Source organism: Lipotes vexillifer, unplaced genomic scaffold (assembly GCF_000442215.2).
Source record: "Lipotes vexillifer unplaced genomic scaffold, Lipotes_vexillifer_v1.1 scaffold356, whole genome shotgun sequence".
Taxonomy (NCBI): Eukaryota; Metazoa; Chordata; class Mammalia; order Artiodactyla; family Lipotidae; genus Lipotes; species Lipotes vexillifer.
The window spans coordinates 4,244,419-4,262,406 of record NW_006797342.1 but is presented as its reverse complement, the minus strand read 5'-3'; the positions used below and the strand labels follow the sequence as shown (position 1 = coordinate 4,262,406).

Genomic DNA, 17,988 nt, shown 5'->3' with positions numbered 1-17,988 from the left:
GAAATGCAAGTGGAAACCATGAAATAATATGTTTGCCAATTAGACTGTCAAAGATGAAAAGGTTGGTGACAATGCGAGGAAGGGTCTATCAAAATGTAAACGGTCCATGACCTTTGACCTGAAATGCCACCCCTCTAAATCCTGTTCTGCCTCACCTGTCAGAAGCGCTGGCCTCGCGGGAAGCTCTCTGGAGTGTCCTCCTGTGACCTGTTCTCCAGCCACCTCTCAAGTGCAGCCTTGTGAATAAGGAGAATACAATTCTCCTCAAGTCCTGTCAGAGAAAACCTGGACCCATCGAAGTTAAACAGACAAGGAAGACGTCACTGGGGGCAGAGACCGGCCTCAACTCCACTGAAACAAAGGGCAGGGGTCCCCGAGCTGGGTGAGGGGCGAGTGTGGCCCAGGTGGGCCCCACCCAAAGGAAGAGGAGCCTCTCTCCCATTTTCGTAGAGGGAACTAGCTGTGCAGCCTGGCCTGGGTCCCACGGAGGGAGGCTCCCGCCCGCAGAGACGGGAAGACGGGCCCCATTCCTGGGCATTCACGCTCCAGGGGCGTGGATGGCGCCCAGGCTCGCCTTGTAGAACCGGCAGAGGCTTTAAAAAGATGCACTTCCAGGGGTCAGAGAGAGGGTTTAGAGGGATGGGTTTTCTACCGTAAATGCTCCGAGGACGGCAGGCGGGGGCCCAGAGTCAGGAAGGGGCCTTTGCAGCTGGTCAGGCTGCGGGAAGTGGTTTGGGGGGTGCCTCAGGCACTTGCTGTCTCCACAGCAGCTCAGGGACCTTTAATTTTGTAATCGCTCACGATTTCCAGTCTTAACGACACATTGCAGTGCGTAAGAACGGAGTTACTGTTTCCAAAAGAAGCTACAGAAAATATCTGGGGAAAGGAGCTGTGTACGGATCAGTGATTTCACTCACGTCGCAGCATTTATTGCACAGTATTTTTTGTGAGGCTCAACAGTTTGAGGGGCAGAAAGTAATCACATCTGTGAACCCTTCAGTGTCCTCTCTTGGGATTTCTCAGGCGGCTCAGAGGCTATTTTTAACTCTCCTATGTGTTCTTGCACAGAGAGCTGAGGTTTGTCCATTCAAACGAAGACTCACAGACACTTCACTGCTCGATCAAATGAGCTCACTCCTGAGAACTGACTCAAAACAAGGAATTTGCAAGAGTCAGATAGCTGTGAGCATGGCAATATTTAATGATGTTCTTAAGTAGTGAGCATTAGGAGAATTGTCAGACGACCACTGAGAGATAAAGACCTAATAGGGTCGTATATGTCAAGTCCTCCATTAAAATCATATTACACATTTATAGAATTATGTGTACAAAGAGACACTGCATGGAGGAAATATAAAAACAAATTAGATAACAAAAGATAGATCATAATAGAATGATCTGTCTTTTAAATTTCCTGTATTGTTGCTATAATCGTCTCAAATAAATAAATAGAAGCAGGAAAAAAATCCAGGTAATTTTCTAAAATAGGCTTTTTAGACAGGATGGTTTCTGTCTTCTCACAGTCTGGGGCAGGGGGGCCATATCAGGAGTGGGCAGCTGGAAACTTGATGCTGGGTCGTGAAGCCGCTGACTTTGTCGGGAGACAGTTCGCTATACGTTAGATGTGAAAGTTCAGTCTACGCCACGACTCAGCACTGCCTGTGGACGGTGGGCTCTATGTAAACAGAAAACGAGCCACATGGGCGAGGATGCAGGTGCTACATGCTTCATCCGTGCTGTCCTTTAAACCCATGACAACCATTCTCTTATACCCCATTTTATGGTTCAGATATTCAGGCTTAGAGAGAAGTGAAAATCTCAAGGTCAACAGCTGATAATTGGCCAGGAAGGTCCCAAGTGTTGTCTGTCTGACTCCAAAGCCTGTTTTTCTCCTATAGCAGCACACAGCCCCCCACCTACACCAGTACAGGAAAGAACATAGCCGTACCATCGACGGTGCCACCTGCACAAACATTTGCTAAGAGTCCTTCTTTGGTGGTCAGTCCTGACATTCAAGGTCAGTAGTTATGGACGGAGTTCCTGAGAAGTCAGGCCAGTGACTCACATCTTGCTCTTCTCGACTTAGGACCTGGTATCCTATTTCCTGAAGGGTTTCTGTGCATGCCAGGCTGAGGTCAAGGATCTGGCGACTCCAAAATCCAGGTGCAGCCTCTGTAGCCTGTTCATTTAGAATCAGGACAGTTGCACCAGGCACACACCACACCCGTGTGCATACACGCATGCACACGCACCCTCACGTCGCACACCACAAGGCAGCAAGTGTCTGAGTGACACGTGAGGACAGGTCCCTGGGCGGCGGAAGCAGGGATAGCGCAGACTGGGGCCTGCAGAGCCGCCGCAAGGCCCTGAGGAGGCAGGGGGCACCCAGAGCCCGTGCGCCCATCTCCACCCCCATCAGCATCCACTGCTCTCACAAGCCTGGGCCCAGTAGGCAGAAGCGTATTTCACGTAAAACCAGCCCAGCCCACAGGTGGGTCACGGGGATCCGGGGAATGAACTCTGGCCACCAGTGTGAGTCGTGGGTGTGGCCTGGCGGGACAGCCCGCGTGGATCCGAAGAGCTCGGAGTCGGGCTGTGAAGGCCCGGCCTGTGGGCAGCCCCTGTGCCTGCTGCCACCGGGCTGTGGCTCACGTCACGTCTCAGGCTGCTCAGCAGCCCTGGCAGGGTGTCCACCTGCTTCCCCGTCCCCGGGGAGGCCGTGCGGGCAGAGGCCACCCTAGTGCAGGGTGTCTGTGCAGTGTCTTCAGGGTGTCTGTGCAGTGAGTGTGTGAGTGGGAGACGAAGACGGACGTGAATCTCCTGGGGAAAGAGACACAGAGATGCAGAGACACACGCACACAGAGACAGAGAGACACAGAGGAAGGCAGGAGCAGGCTCCGGCCTGAGACGCGGACTCGTTTGAGGCCCCAGGCTCCATCTCTCCTGATCCCTGAGTGAAGCCCGACACAGCTGCTCCTTGGGTGGGCGCGTTCATGACTCAGGCAAGGCTGTGGCGGAGACCCCCCCGCCCCGAGGTTCAGAGCTGTGGGGACATCCGCCCGGTATGTCCGTGATCCACGGACGCGCTGAGGCTGATTCACATCTTCTGCTAAAACGTTTAATCAGGAACTGAATAACGGCTCTTTTTTCGTTTCAACCTTTGCTTTTGAAACTATTTCTAAAACACGTCTTCTGTGTGGCCAGGACCTCTGGGTTCACGTAGTTAGGCCTCGGTGGCCCAGTGCCCCTGGGGGACCGCAGATGCTCCGCATGTGGCTGAGGAGTGGGGACCCTTCAGGGACCCCGGCAGAGCGGGCGGAGTCATTTGGTCTCGCTCTCTTCAGTGTTTGCTGATTTCGTGCTCAACTTAAGCACAAACATCTCGTGACGTTTTTCTTTATCTTTAAAGCTAAGCATAGAAACAGAAGTTGTGGCCACTGATGGTTTAGGTGCAAGATGCTTGCAGAGCATTGGCAGTTGGACATAACCGACTCCCGGATACTGACTTACGGGCCCGTCTCCACGGCAGTGACGTCGGGGGACGCTGAGCCTGAATCCAGGCGCGTGGCCAGGAGGTCGCCTGTGGAGTGTGGCTCCAGCCCCCAGCCTGGAAGAGGCCCCTCTGTCCCGGGCGCCCTCCGTGGGCCAGTCACCCGGGGGGCCGTCCCCTCTAACCTGCGTGCCCCCCTCTCTGTTTCAGTTCTGGCTTCCGGATGACTGCTGGGCCCAAGCCAGCCTCTGTCTGGGTCTCCAGGATCCCAACTGCAGGGAGCACAGGCCCTTCTGCTTCAGCGTCCTCGTCGGCCACGGCAGGAGCCACGTGTTCAGCGTGGAGCTGGGGAGCGAGCTTGCAGCGTGGGAGCTGTCCTTCCAGAGGGCCACCTTCCTGGAAGTGCAGAGGACGGGGGTGAGCGACTCGCTGTCGTCTCTGATTAAACCTGCTTGGGCACTGGAGACGTAAATTAGAGCAGCTGTAGCGAGCATTCCAGAAAACAGGAGTCATCAGGAGTTGGGCGTTTCTCGTCGGGGTCCCTACGTCAAGTGTGCCCAGTAGATGAAATGGGTGAATTTAGGGAAAAGTGAGGCAGAGCTTTCATCTCGTTTACATCAGTCTTTCTATTCAATGTGAGGAGAGGGCCTCTGGCGCCGTGTAAAGGAAGCGCCCTCAGCCAGCGGCGCAGTCAGGTCCCTGGGGTTTGCTCACCAACCGTGTTTACTGTGAATTCACCTGGACCTTTGTCATAGTTTAAGGCACTTAATGGCCCTTCCTCTCAAACTTAATGATCCAACAGGAACATAAAACAGCTCATGTGTCTGGGTCGCTTCTCCCTTTGCAGGACAGCAAATAAATCTCTCCCAGATTGGGGTGTCTGTGGACTAAATGGCTGAGGTAGTGGGGGTCATAGCAGCTGCCGTTCACCGGGGAATTCGCATGGCTAGAAGTGAGAAGACAGATGCAGCATCGTGGGGTAGGTTTAACTCCACACGGAAGTTCTGGGTTCCTTCTCCTTCCTGGCCTGGCGTCAGTCGCTCTGGGTGAGGACTTGGGAGCGGCTCCTTCATTTATCAGCAATGCTTTGAATGTGAAAAGATTCTGTGTCATCATTTATCTCTCGTTCAGGATGTAAAAATGTACGGAGTCCACTGATGCTCGGTGCTAGGAGGGAGCAGGGAGCGTCCCTTCAGCTGTGTGATGTTCTCTGAAATCTGTGGTCCACACGGTGGGTCCCATGCAGACGTTCACGGAAACCAAGGCTGGTCCCTTCTGGGGCCCCGAGATACCCTGGCTCACTTGTAGTTGTCTCTGATGATGTGAACATCTTCCCAGGGAATCTGTCATCCATTTATTGCTCATGAACTGACAACTCTTTCGGTTGGAAACACTGTGGATGTAAGAAAGTGCACCTGCGCGCTTTTGAAGTCAGAACTCCGGCCCGCACGTTGAGGAAGCCGGGCTTCAAGGTGGGCTAAGCGGCATCTGTGCGGGAGAGGCTTTAAAATTATAATCCTCCCAAATTCTACCAAACCAGAGAATCCAGCTTCTGTATCTGCAGAATCTCGTCACGCATAACTCACTGTGGCTCTCCCTGGCTTTACGGCACAGCCCTCTCTGGAACGTCTTTCCAGCCCGGGTGTCTTTAGTTCCTGCTCCTGGAGTGTCATCCCCCTTCACAGCCAACCCCGTCAGCAGAGCACCCCTGCATTTCCTGCTCTTGCCTGTACTTTGTTCATTAAAATGAGTTGAGCCCCCTTTGCTCATCCCTTTACCACAAAGAACTTGCACCTCCACTTTCCAAGTTATGCTTAAAATATAATCAAGATGCTCAAAATGCAGACGTTAAGGCAGACGTGGCCGTAGTAGGTCTGCGGTTGAGCTGAAAGGAGCACCGGGGCTGGGGTTTCAGGTCCTCTGATGCCGGGGAAGCTGCTGCCCAGAAGGCAGCCCGTCCTCCAGGCCTTGCAGATGCCCCCGAGCCCCGCCACAGCCAGGAGGATGGCAGACGATCTGTGCCCTCCCCCGCGCTGATGCCCTGAATGCAGGTCTTCCCGAGCATTCGAGATCAGGCTGTGGGTCAGGGCTGTACCACCCTGTCCTCCTGTCTGCCTGAGCCCCCCGGACCTCTGGCCTGGGGGTGCCGCCCGGCTGTCCTTTGGCCGAGAACACGAGCGCACAGCAGGGAGACCGTCCCAGGCTCCTGTGTGTCTCCTCTCCACCCCCAGATCCTAACCTAACTTGTCAGTTGCAGAGAGCGTGCGTCCTCGTGTTCCTGCAGCCCTGCGTCGATGCAGCCGGGGACAACACTGCAGGCAGGTCCAGGCGGGCCGCTCGGGCCCACGAAACTGCTTGGGCCCTGGACGGACTGTGGGCCTCTTTCCTCGGGGCACACTGACCACCCCATGTTGCGCCCCTGACCCTCCCACACTGCAGCACCCACGCAGCTCCTTCTGCATCTGCGGCCCGTCCTCCGTCCACACCCTATTTTTCCATGCTTTCCTTTTGGATGTAGTGTGACCCCCAGGCCTCAGGGACCCTGGTCACCCTTGGGTTCCACCCGTGCAGAACAGATAGCCGCTGAGCAACGTTTAGGGATTCGAGTGGGCTGCAGCATCCATACCGTTTGGGGATTAAACGGTTAAAGAGCCCGTGTTCCTTCTCCAGCTGTTTGAATACCGACAGAGCCACTGATGAGAAAACATATCTAGACTACCGGAGCTGTGCTCTCCTTGGAAATTTTGTTTGAAAACCCTAAATTGAGTAATCTCCACGGTAAATATTTGCAAGTCTCCAGAGCGAATCGCCGACATCTGTGTGACTGTGAGAGGTGCTATTTAGTGCTGTTCTTGGCCCAAATGAGCTCTCTGAGTATTCCCCAGGAAGGTGCTGGAGTACGGATTAGGTTACAGCTCAGCAACTCATTTCTCTAAAAACCATCACAGCTTAATTTAATTAGATGGGAACTCAGAGCGCTGCTCGTAACGTTTCTATTTCTGCTCCTGAATTTATTTCGGGGTCAATCTAGTCCTCCAATTAGCATTCCCATCACGGAAGAGCACAGCCAAATTAGCTTTTATTAACTGTTCGCATTTTAAACCTTCCTCTTTCCAGGCTGTAACCATTCTGGTTCTGATGGATGAGGACAGGAAGGGAACACCGACGTGACCTGAAAATGTGGCTGAGAATCACGAGTCCAAGCATTTATCTGGAATCCAAGCTCAATAATGGGCGGATCCTGCCCTAGTTTTTCACTATAAACCCAAAGTCTACAACATATGATATCACAGATCAGCTGCCTCCCCAAAAACTTATAAAACATCTAAAAATAGGTGCGTTTCTTGACATCGGCTTCCTTCTGGCGTAAGACTCCAAACCACGTTCTTTTAACGGTTATGTTTGTATCCCTAGAAAAAGAACTCCATGTAATCTTGAGTAAGACAAGACTAACTTGGGTTTATCTTTTAAGATTTCATTTAGAGCTAAGTTTTCAGAAAACAAGTAGAACATTAAAGGCACTGCCAACAAAATCACCAATTCCAAATACTGCATCCATACATTGTCTTATAAAATAAACATTTCGGTTTTTGATGGAAACATTCAGCTTTATTTGTAAGTCACACAGTTCAACACTAACTAAACATTCGCTGTGAGATGTTCATATATATATATATATATATATAAGCACTAGCATTGAGATATACCCGGTCCTTTGGCATCCACACCTATACATGTGTCTCTGAGTCCCTCCCCTCCCAGAACTGCTCTGTCACTGATCTCTCGGCCTCAACTCAGCTGTGTAAATAACCTGTGTTCCCATGTCCTTCAGGCAGTATCCATCAGCTGCTGCTATTGCCTAAGCTGCTTTGTTATCCCCAATGCTCTCTCTTTCTCTCCTCCTCTCTCTCCCCGCCTTGATACATAGACAGATGATAGATGGCATATAGACAGACAGACAGACAGACAGACAGATAGATCTGGTAATGTGTCACTTAAGGCTAGTATTTTCTTCTTGTTTTTCTGTCTGGATGATCTGTCCATTGATGTAAGTGGGGTGTTCAAGTCCCCCACTATTATTGTGTTGCTGTCAAGTTCTCCCTTTATGTCTGTTAATATTTGCCTTGTATATCGAGGTGCTCCTATGTTGGGTGCCTAAATATTTACAATTGTTATATCTTCTTGGATCGATCCTTTGATCATTATGTAGTGTCCATCTTTGTCTCTTATAACAGTCTTATTTTAAAGTCTATTTTGTCTGATATGAGTATGGCTACCACAGCTTTCTTTTCATTTACATTTGCATGGAATATCTTTTTCCATCCCCTCACTTTCAATTTGTGTGTGTCTTTAGATCTGAAGTGAGTCTCTTGTAGGCAGCATGTACATGCGTCTTGCCACTCTGTGTCTTTAGAACATTTATTCCATTTACATTTAAAGTAATTACTGATGGGTATGTACTTATTGCCAGTTTGTTAATTATTTTTCTGGTTGTTTTGTAGTTCTCTTTTGTTCCTTTCTCCTTTTGCTCTTCGTTTGTGGTATGATGACTTGTCTTTAGTGTTATGTTTTGATTCCCTTCTCTTTTTTGTGTGTGTTTCTGAAGATTTGGGGTTTTGGTTACCATGAAGTTTATGTATATATCAACATATATATGTGTGTGTGTGTGTCAGTGTGTGTGTGTGTGTGTCAGTGTGTGTGTGTTGTGTAGTGTGTTGTGTGTGTGTTGTGTGAGACTATGTGTGTGTTGTGTGTGTTGTGAGAGTGTTTGTGTGTGTGTGTCTGTGTGCATATGTGTTGTGTAGTGTGTGTTGTGAGCGTGTCTGTGAGTGCATGTGTGAGTGTATGTGTGTGTGTGTTTGTGTGTGTGAGTGTGTTATTTTAAATTGATGATCTCTTAAGCTGAATGCATTCTATCAACCCTGCATTTTTACTCCATCCTGCTATGTTTAAGGTTTTTGACATCATATTTTACATTCTTTTGTTTTGTGTATCCCTTAAGTACTTACTGTTGACATAGGTGATTTTACTACCTTTTAAAAATCTTCCTACTAGCTTTATAATAGCTGATCTACTATCTTTACTGTATGTTTGCCTTTACCAGGGAGATTTTTCCTTTCATAATTTTCATGTTTCTGGTTGTGGTCTTTTTTTCTCCACTTAGTGAAATCCCTTTAACATGTCTTGTTAAGTGGTTTGGTGGTGCTGAACCCTTTTAATTTTTGCTTGTCTGTAAAGCTTTTGATTTCTCCATCAGGCTGAACGAGTGCCTTGCTGGATAGAACGTTCTTGGTCGTAGGTGTTTCCCTTTCATCACTTTAAATATGTCCTGCCACTCCCTTCTGGCCTGCAGAGCTTCTGGGGATTCTCTTCTATGTTATTTGTTGCTTTTCTCTCACTGCTTTTAATATTCCCTAACTTTAATTTTTGCCATTTTAATTACAGTGTGTTTGGTGTGGTCCCTTTGGGTCGATCCTGTTTGAGACTCTGTGCTTCCTGGGCTTGGGATGTCTGTTTCCCTTCCCAGGTTAGGGAAGTTTTCAGCTATTATTTCTCCAGTTCCGCTCTGAGCCCTTTTCTCTCTCCCTTCTCCTCCTGAGACCCTTATCATGTGAGTGTGAACATGCTTGACGTTGTCCCAGAGGGTCTCTTAAACTGTCCTCATTTTTAAAGTTCTTTTTTCTGTTCAGCTTGGGTGATGTCCACTATTCTGTCTTGCAGTTCGCTGCTGTGTTCCTCTGTGTCATTTAGTCTCCTGTTGATTCCTTCTAGTGTATCTTCTGTTTGTTCTGGTGTTCTGCAGCTCTGTCTGGTTCTTCTGTGTATATTTTCTGAGTCTCTGTTAAACTCCTCACTGTGTTCGCTCCCCTCCCGAGTTCTTTCGGCCTCTTCGTGATTCACCACCTTCGACTCTTTATCAGGTAGATCTTCGCTCTCCTGCACTTTGCTTAGTTCTTCTTGTTGGGTTTATCTTAGTCCTTCATCTGGAGCATCTTCCTTTGTTGCCTCACTCTGCCTACTTCTCTCTGTTTACTTGTGGGTATCAGGTGGGTCAGTTACTTTTCCCAGTCTTGGAGACGTGGCCTTATGTAGGAGACATCCTGAGGGTTCTAGCAGCACACTCCCCTCTGGTCATCTGAGCTGTATGCTCTAGTGGTGCCTCCGTGTGTGGGGTGTTTGGCTGACTGCCGTGGGCACGGTCACAGGCTGGGCTGGTCGCTGGCCCTGTTGGCTGTCACGCCCTGCCTTGTGCAGAGGTTGCTGGAGGCTGATGGTGGGTCTGTGTCCCGATGCAACTAGGTGTAGAGCCTGGGGGTGCCCAGGGCTGGCCCAGGCCTGTTTGTGGTGCCAGATCCCTTGGCGGGACCCAGTGCTGGTGCTGGCTTTCTGGTGGGTGGGCCTGGGTCGCCACAGGATTGGCTGCTCAGCCTGGAGTGTCCCAGGACTGGTGCCGACTGGCTGGTGGGTGGAGCTGGGACCTGGCACCAGTAGACTACAGGGAAGACTCCACAATGGCACTCACCAGCGCCAGTGTTCGTGTGGTCGAACGCGCTCCCAAAGAGGCTGCGGCCACCTTCCCCGTCCCCAGGTGAGCTCCAGCCTCCCTGGAGACTCGCCAAGATCAGCAGGTGGGTCTGGCCCAGGCTCCTTTCAGATTAACGGCCCAGGCATCAGAGGGACAGACGCCACACACAGCAGGTCAATGTATCCTGGGCCAGCACAGCACCTGCGCACAGAGGATTCCGCTCCCCGCTTACCCGGATAACATCAACTTCCCAGCCTCATTTCCTCAAAGGGTGCAGAGACTTATAAGGGGAGAGAGACTCTTTTAAAAGGAAATGTCCTCTTCAATAAGTTACCCACTGGGCTTCCCTGGTGGCGCAGTGGTTGAGAGTCCGCCTGCCGATGCAGGGGACACAGGTTCGTGCCCCGGTCCGGGAAGATTCCTCATGCCGCGGAGCGGCTGGGCCCGTGGGCCATGGCTGCTGAGCCTGCGCGTCTGGAGCCTGTGCTCAACAGCGGGAGAGGCCTCGACGGTGAGAGGCCCGCGTACCGCAAAAAAAAAAAAAAAAAAATTAGTTACCCATCTTCCTGCCTCAAGTATTCCTTAGTTTTAACTTTCCCCAAAGGCATTATATAAGGACATGGAAAACGTACCCCCGAAGTGCCATGACAGGAGGAAACGTCTCCTGTAGTAGAATTTGCAGAAGGCATGGCCCCCGGCCGGGGGTGGGAAGCTCACCTGCAGCTTCTCCCTAGTGAGCCTGGAGGTGCCTGACATCAGCCACCACTGCGTTAGGGTCTGTTCACCTACCTTAGAATTTGCCAGACTAGCACCCACAGAAGGCTTTGCTCACCCGTCCGGTGCTCACGTTTACCCGCACGGACCACCTGCCGACCCGCCCGAAGCGCCCTCCCTGGATGCCCGGCCGGCGTGGGAGCCCCGCTCGGAGCGAACGCGCGGCGGGACGCACACCTGCCCGGCCCGGGGTCTGCAGACAGATCACGTTTCTCAGAAAAGCACGGTCTTCGGAGAGCGTCCCTGGTAACAGAGCCTCACGTTAGAAGAGGGCTGAGCTCACGGGGGCGGGAGTGAAGGGGACGTGCCCCCGGCCTTCCCGCTCCGAGCCCAAGTGCAGGACACACAAGGCGATGGACACTCGCCCCAGAAGCGGGTCAGAACACGGCCTTCCCGGGGCTCCCGAGACGCAGTCCTCACGTGACACCAGCACCGGGTCCCTGCCCAACGCGGAGCCTCAGGCGGCAGCTCCGGGGAAATCAAAGCCGCCTCTAGCTTCTCCCTCCGTGCCTCCCCTGAGGGCGGTGGCTGGTTCTGATCCACCTTCAAGAACAGAAACCTGGGTCCCACCGTTGAAGGTCGTGACTACTCCTGCCCGCTTCCCGCTACGCGTGCCCGCGGGACAGGAGCCGGGCTGCGGGAGCATCAGTCCTCGCGTCCCGGACGGCGTGCAGCGCTGACGTCACGTGAGCGTGCAGCGCTGACGTCACGTGAGCGTGCAGCGCTGACGTCACGTGAGCATTCGTCTGCACAGGGACGCACACGGCTCAGCGCTGCTGCGTGGACCCCGTCACTTGCTCTGCCGCCGCCGTCCTGTGAGGACCCCGGTCAGGTTGAGTCGGGGCCTCCCTCCTCCAGGGTGACCTCATGCTCACCTGACCCCATGCGCCGGGCTGGACGAGGCCCCCAGCCCTGCCAGTGCTGTTGGGGGGCCGAGTCAGGAACGCCCCCGGGCTGTCCGTGGGGACCACGTGGCCAATGCCCATCGCTGCCCGGCAGGAGACGGAGCCCTGCGTCTCCAGAGGCCGAGCGGGGAGCCCGGCTACAGGACGGCCCCCTCCCCTGAGGAAGATGCGTCCGAGAAAGTCGGGTGGAACAGAGGGTTTAGAACAGATTAAGGGTCTCGAAATTCAAAAACAGCTAGGTGTCGATCGACAGTCACTGCTCCTGCCAAGAACCTGGAAGATCTGGAATGAACGGAGACGACCACAGAAGCCGACGTGAAGCGCACAGGAGGTCAGAAGCATCCACAGGTGCTTTCCAGCAGCCTGATAACCGCGCTTCCAAAACAAGAGCCAACACGTTGAAACAGATGGAGACTGGAAAGTCTCAGCAGAGCGATCGAGGCAGTGAGTCATAGAGCAGACACAGGGAAGCTTCAGGACGAAAAGCAGGACCACTGGAGGCAAGGCTCAGGGAGTAAAGAGGGGGGGGGCGGGGGATGAAGTCCCCGCGTCATCGGAGTCCCCACAGAGGAGACCCAGGGCAGGGCTGAAAAGACACAGTGACTGACACTCCCCAGAGCCAGCAAGTCACAAGCCTGCGGGTTCAGGGGACAGGGCACCGCCGCGTCTTCCTGTCCAGACCGATGGTGAGGGTCCCCGCTGAGTGGAGCATTTTACCTGCAGGTTAACCTCAGGGTTGTAACTACTGTGCTCCCGGGACCTCAGGGTTCACCTTCCTGCAGTCACACCTGATGTTAAGAGCGGTGCCCAGACAGTAGAGCACAGGTCTGTGCGTTTCTGTGCTTTTGCCCGACGTGGCTGGAAGCGTGGACGTGCGCCCGCGGCCTGTGTGCATGTGTGTGCACATGTGTGTATGTGCCTGCGTGTGCCCGCGTCCTCACAGCGCTGGCCCCTGGAAACCAGGTGGCCCGTGGAGTTTGGTTTGGGCCCACAGAAGTTCACATGACAGCTGAGGCCACCCTACCTGAACCAGCCCAGAGGGTGGGATGCTGGCCCCTCACAGCAATCTGCCACCTGTGAGGGGTCCTCGGTCCTTGGTTTGGGTTTTGGTGACGTCGCTGCTGCCGCTTCTTCTGTCCTTTGTTCTCGTTTTACAACAAACTCCTCTTGGACGGTTTCCCAAGAACAGCCGGGTCTAGGTTCTCCTGGACACACTTCCAGCCCGGCCTGTCCAGAGGCCCTTTGTAGGAGCAAAACAATACCCCCCATTTGTGTAACAGGGATGGTCCTTCTGGAATGAGTCACAACAGGGATTTACTGATCTGGGATGTGTTTCAAAGAGGCTTCAGCGAATGGAACTCTGTGTCCTCTTCTGGTTTATTTCTAGTTAGAGTGACGCCCATGCAGATGTTCCAACTTGTACAAATTGCTGACAGACCGAAAGCTAGGGGCGCTGCCCGTGTGAGCCGTGTCCCAGGTTTCGTGTGACCGCGGGCCTCCAGGTGGTTGACACGTTAACACTTAAAAGAAAATAGGTTTTGACTGGGGGAAGCATTGCAACTACCTGATTAATGTTAAATCTCATTATTAAAGAATGTTTTCTCACAGCTACTACTTTTTTCTAGTCCAAAACGTACACGTGCAGTTGGCAAGGAGACACTCTGTGCTTCACGGTGGATTTCGCCCTGGGATTCACCTGCTTTGACAGCAAAACAAAGGTAAGGGCCAAGCATCTGGGGGTAGGCGCCCATCAGCGGTGCGTTTTGTTACACTTCAGGGCCGTTAACACCTGTGTGCGTCTCAGCCATCACCAGCCCCAACAGTCTCGTGTCCTGTGAAAGTTATCCTTCGTGGTGGACCTTCTCTCTGAAAGCTCAGGGTCCCAGGATTTCACAAGCCCCAGAGCCGGGCAGGGCTGACACCACACCACGTGGTGCCCGTGGGCAGGTGCCCAGGGGTCTGGAGTGGGGAGGGGGAGGTCGGCAGGGCTGTCCCACTCAGGGGGAGGACCCTCCGCACCGACTGAGCCCTTTGGGGAGACCCCTCACCCCTGCCGGACCTAACACCTGGGTTGTTAGGTTGGGGGGTTGACGCCCCACACCTGGTGGGGCTGACCAGGTGCTGATTCCCACCTGTGAGCCGTGACGGGCTTTCAGTTTCACTGGACCTTAAACAACCAGCGTGAGGGATGGGAAACAAGACCCACTCCCATCAGCATCTCAAAGGGGCCTGGGCGTTCACCCAACCACACGAGTGCTGAGAATTTTGTGGCAAACATGAAGCCAGTATTTTGTCCTTAGATATTTTTTAAAATCCACTGTCTGCTAATTAGGAACAGAGGTGGGGGGGGGCACCGGTGTGATGGGAAGAGCAGTGAGACCTGCCAGGGACGCGGAAATGTCACGGCTTGGAAGGGAGTTGCTACCAGCATCTAGTGGGGAGGGGTGAGCGATGAGGTCAAACATCCGCAGTGCACGGGGCGGCCCTGCAGAGCGAGCAGGGGACCCGGTTCTGGGCAGGAGTCCACACCCTTCACGGAATTCTGGACGGCAAACCCACTGTGCCCTTGTCACTTTCCTTCCTCCCAGGAAGATGGTTACGATGTTTCCCCAGTAGGGGTCCACAGACCGTTTATAATGAAGAGAGGTCTGCTTGCATAAAACTGGAGTTGAGAAGGCTCTCCTGTCCGCCATCCGACATCAAGGTCACAGAGGGGACCAAGGCTCCCGACCCCGTGCGGGCATCCTCCCACGTACCTGGTCCACCCACGGTTCCCACCAGCTCGGGCTGCATGACTCGCTGTTCATGCTGTTTGGCCTTTAGCTAAACATGCATGACCTCCTTCCACGTGTCCTCGGAGACAGGGAAGTGACAAAGCACCTCCCCCAGAGAAGGGAGAAACCCTGAACACAGTTGTTAACCAGCAACCCTGATTTATAACGTGTTTCTTGCTTTGTGGTTCAAGGAATCCTGTGTGTCAGGACATCTAAACCGCGACTTCCCGGAGTTCACGTTCAGAGCGCGTTTCTGAAGCCGGTACCCATTCCGCGGCTGCTCCGGGCTCTGTGCAGGCCACCTGCTCAGTCCAGGAGCAGAGCCTCCTTGTCGGCTTTTCCGTGGGCAGGTTGTTCCCAGACGGCAGGTCTGGTTCTTTGGTCACGGTTGGCATGATACCCGGCGCCCAGGGAGCTGGCCGGGGTCACCGTGTCTCCCGCGGGGTCCCCACCGTGTGGTCTCACTGTGTCGGGGCCACACCGCACCCACCCCCCAAGGCCAGGCCAGGCCGGGGAGGGGGTGTGAGTGATTGTGAGAGGTCTGAAGCGAGTGCCTGGCACTCTCCCTTCAGGGGACCCCGAGGCCCAGACGCTGATGCTGCCGAGGCGCCAGCAGAAGAGCCCGCTGGCACGGCACCGAGGACGGGAAGCCGCTTCCCTAAAGGCCCGGTGTCCCGCAGGCCTGCAGCCTGTGCAGCCGCGCTGGGTCTGGCCGCGTCGGAGTGGCTCCCCCGGAGCCGCTGGGGGTGGGGTCTGGGGAGCCCGTGGGTGGCCTGCGACGCCCACACCCTCTCTCCTACCTGCCCACTGAGCTTCCCTGCCTCCCTGGCTGCCGCGGGTCTTTCTGTCTTTAGGGCCTCGCCCTGTGCGTGTCCCGCTGTTTCCCGGCAGCGGGCAGGCAGGTCCAGGCCCGGGGCCTTTGGGAGACTCTACCCAGCCCTGAACCCCGCACGTTTCCCCACTTCGCCCTCACGCTAATCGAACAGGACTTGCAACAGGCACAGTACGTTCTTACCGCTGTGCGCGGCCGGGCTGCCGCGTTAAATGTCCTGGTAACCGAACCGCGTAACTCGACGAGGCTCTCCTAGTTGAAATAGTATTTATGGGTGGCCCTGCCCGCCTCGCTCTGCCCAACACACGGGGCTGCCCCGCGGCCCCCCTGCTGGAGAGCGAGCGGCTTCGGCAGCCGCTGGGCTTGCGCGAGGCGTGGGCAGCTGCGGCTGTGCCCGGCGGGCACGTCAGGGCTGAGCCCCGCCGGAGCTCGCCGGCCGCAGGTTTCGGGCACCGCAGGCTCTGCGTCCCTGCCGCGCTCGGCGGAGCCCTCTCCCACTCGCGTCCGGTCCGCTCTTGTTCAGCCACGTTTTCATAAGGTTCCAGTTAAGCCTTCTTTTTGCTCCTGCGACCCTCTGGTTCAGACGCCAGGACCCTCTCCAGTCCTGTTTCCTTCCCTTTGAAGGTGGACTCTTGACTCCGCACTTTTCTTGCGATTACTTCTTTATTTCAAGAAGGTCTGGCCTAATACTTACACATTTATTTACACCGTAAACAGTGGACAGTAATGGAAAATGAAACCAAAAAATGACAAGGGAAAAGAGAAAGTTACTCCGGACGCTGGTTTCATGGATTCATTTTGAAACTTTATTTTCAGAACTTACACTATTTGAATTAATTTTGAAAAACAAAGCTTTCTCAGCCTAACAGTGAAGAGTATACCAGTGGGTTGTAAATATACAAAATATTTATAATTTTACTTCTTCTGATGTATCTTCAGTCTTTTAATGTAGGAAGACATTTGCAAGTCCAGTACTAATAGGATTTCAATATTTCTAGATTGATATGAAATAATTATGAAAATAATTAAATATTGAATATGAAATAATTATGAACATTATGAAAATGAGGTATTCTCCATATGCCCTTTATGTAAGTCATCATGGAAAAATTTGGGGGCCCCAAAATATTTAGATTGGGATTTATCACGCTTGTTTTCACAAGATAATTGGCACTCCTATACCACATTACACTGTTAGATCAGACCGTTTGTGTATGATGTGTGGGTAAAACTAAATACACAACGTGGCAGTGCTACTTACTAACCAGATGCTTTTTAAAAAGCCCCTAGAATTCGATAACAGCCCAAATTTTGTTGCTGGGCATCTGCATGGCACCCACCTCAGAAGCACGCATGAGGTCATATTTCTTAACTCCCCACCCCTGTGCCTGGCAGAGGCGAGCTGAGCAGTTATTCCCAAGCATGAATTCATTCACCATCAATTCTCCTTTTCAACGTTGATAAAGATGAGTCAAGCTGAGAAGATCTGAAATCACAGGGGAGAAGAAATACGTTTAACCTGGAAGTTTTTTCTGCACTTACAAAGTAAGTAAGAAGATCATTATCTAATATTTTTAAATTTCCAAACTATTTTTAAAATATTAACCCAGAATAAACTAGAACTGCAACCTCGGTGGCCCCCGCACTTCCATGATAGAAATGAAATACATACCTCTCTGCCCATTTCCGAACTGACCTATGCTGTATTGATCCCTCTGGTTTAGGGCCAACCAATTCCCCATCTGTGCTGTAATTAAGCAGAAGTGGGAGAGGACGTAACAAGACTTAGAAAACGGCGTGTGGACCTCAGAGCACACGTGGACGGGGCCACGGGCCAGCCCCTCCTCCGGGCTGCGTGTCCTCCACGGGCCGCGGACTCTGCTGCTGCCCGTGTGCACGGCATCAAATGTTTGGGACCTGGAAACAAAGGGAACTTCTTTCCATGTTTACTTATTACTTGGGGCATTCGCCCCATCTCTAAATGTCAACGAGCATCCACATTTTCTTGTTACCTTCTGATGGTCCCCGTGCACAGCAGAAAACTGACATCTCTGTATCAGGGGGGTGGGGGGTGGTCCTCGTCATGGGCCTCAGCCCCTGCGTCACCCGCTTGTTAGGCTGAAACTTGATGATGCTGCAGGGCTGAGCTGAGACCGAGGTGGAGGAACAGAAAGAATAGTTTTGGGGAAAAAACCGGGAATTGACTTTCCCATAGGAGGGAAAATGAAGAGCTGGCTTTGGCCTGACTGGGGGAGTGAAGAATGACTCCACAGGACCGCCCAGGAAAACGCCAGCCGGTGACTCTGCTCTATAGTGCCTCATCCTGTTCTCGTAAAGTCTCTGGAGCCGCTAGTTGGGTGATTTGTTGAATGTTTTAATAATTATCAGTTTATTATCAATTTATGTCAATTATCCACTATCAGTGTGTAATAATAATTAAAAGAATGCAAATTTGCTCCAGAGGAAGGTTATCATCATTAACCTCCTGCAGTGGTAAAAATAAAACATAAACGTTAGCATGTTTCCTGTAACACTCGCTTAACTGTAAAACTGTTCTTTAATTACTGAAATGCTGGAAAGACATTTTCTGTCTTCCAAGATTGAGTCCTAGAGATCAGGGTTCCCTCCAGCCTTCAGACGGCTGGCAGGGAGACCCAGGGCCCCTCCAAACACATCCCGAGGCTGCT

The 17,988-nt window shown here is 52.7% G+C and overlaps 1 protein-coding gene across 1 annotated transcript in view; it reads left to right on the top strand.

Annotated features, from left to right (window-relative positions):
• The window catches only part of SNTG2 (syntrophin gamma 2), a 152,739-nt gene that overhangs the window by 124,989 nt on the left and 9,762 nt on the right, over nt 1-17,988 (top strand). Inside the window, exons 15-16 of the mRNA XM_007469259.1 lie at nt 3,701-3,907; nt 13,321-13,413. Coding sequence (XP_007469321.1) covers nt 3,701-3,907; nt 13,321-13,413 — 300 coding nt within the window. The remainder of the gene's footprint in view (nt 1-3,700; nt 3,908-13,320; nt 13,414-17,988) is intronic.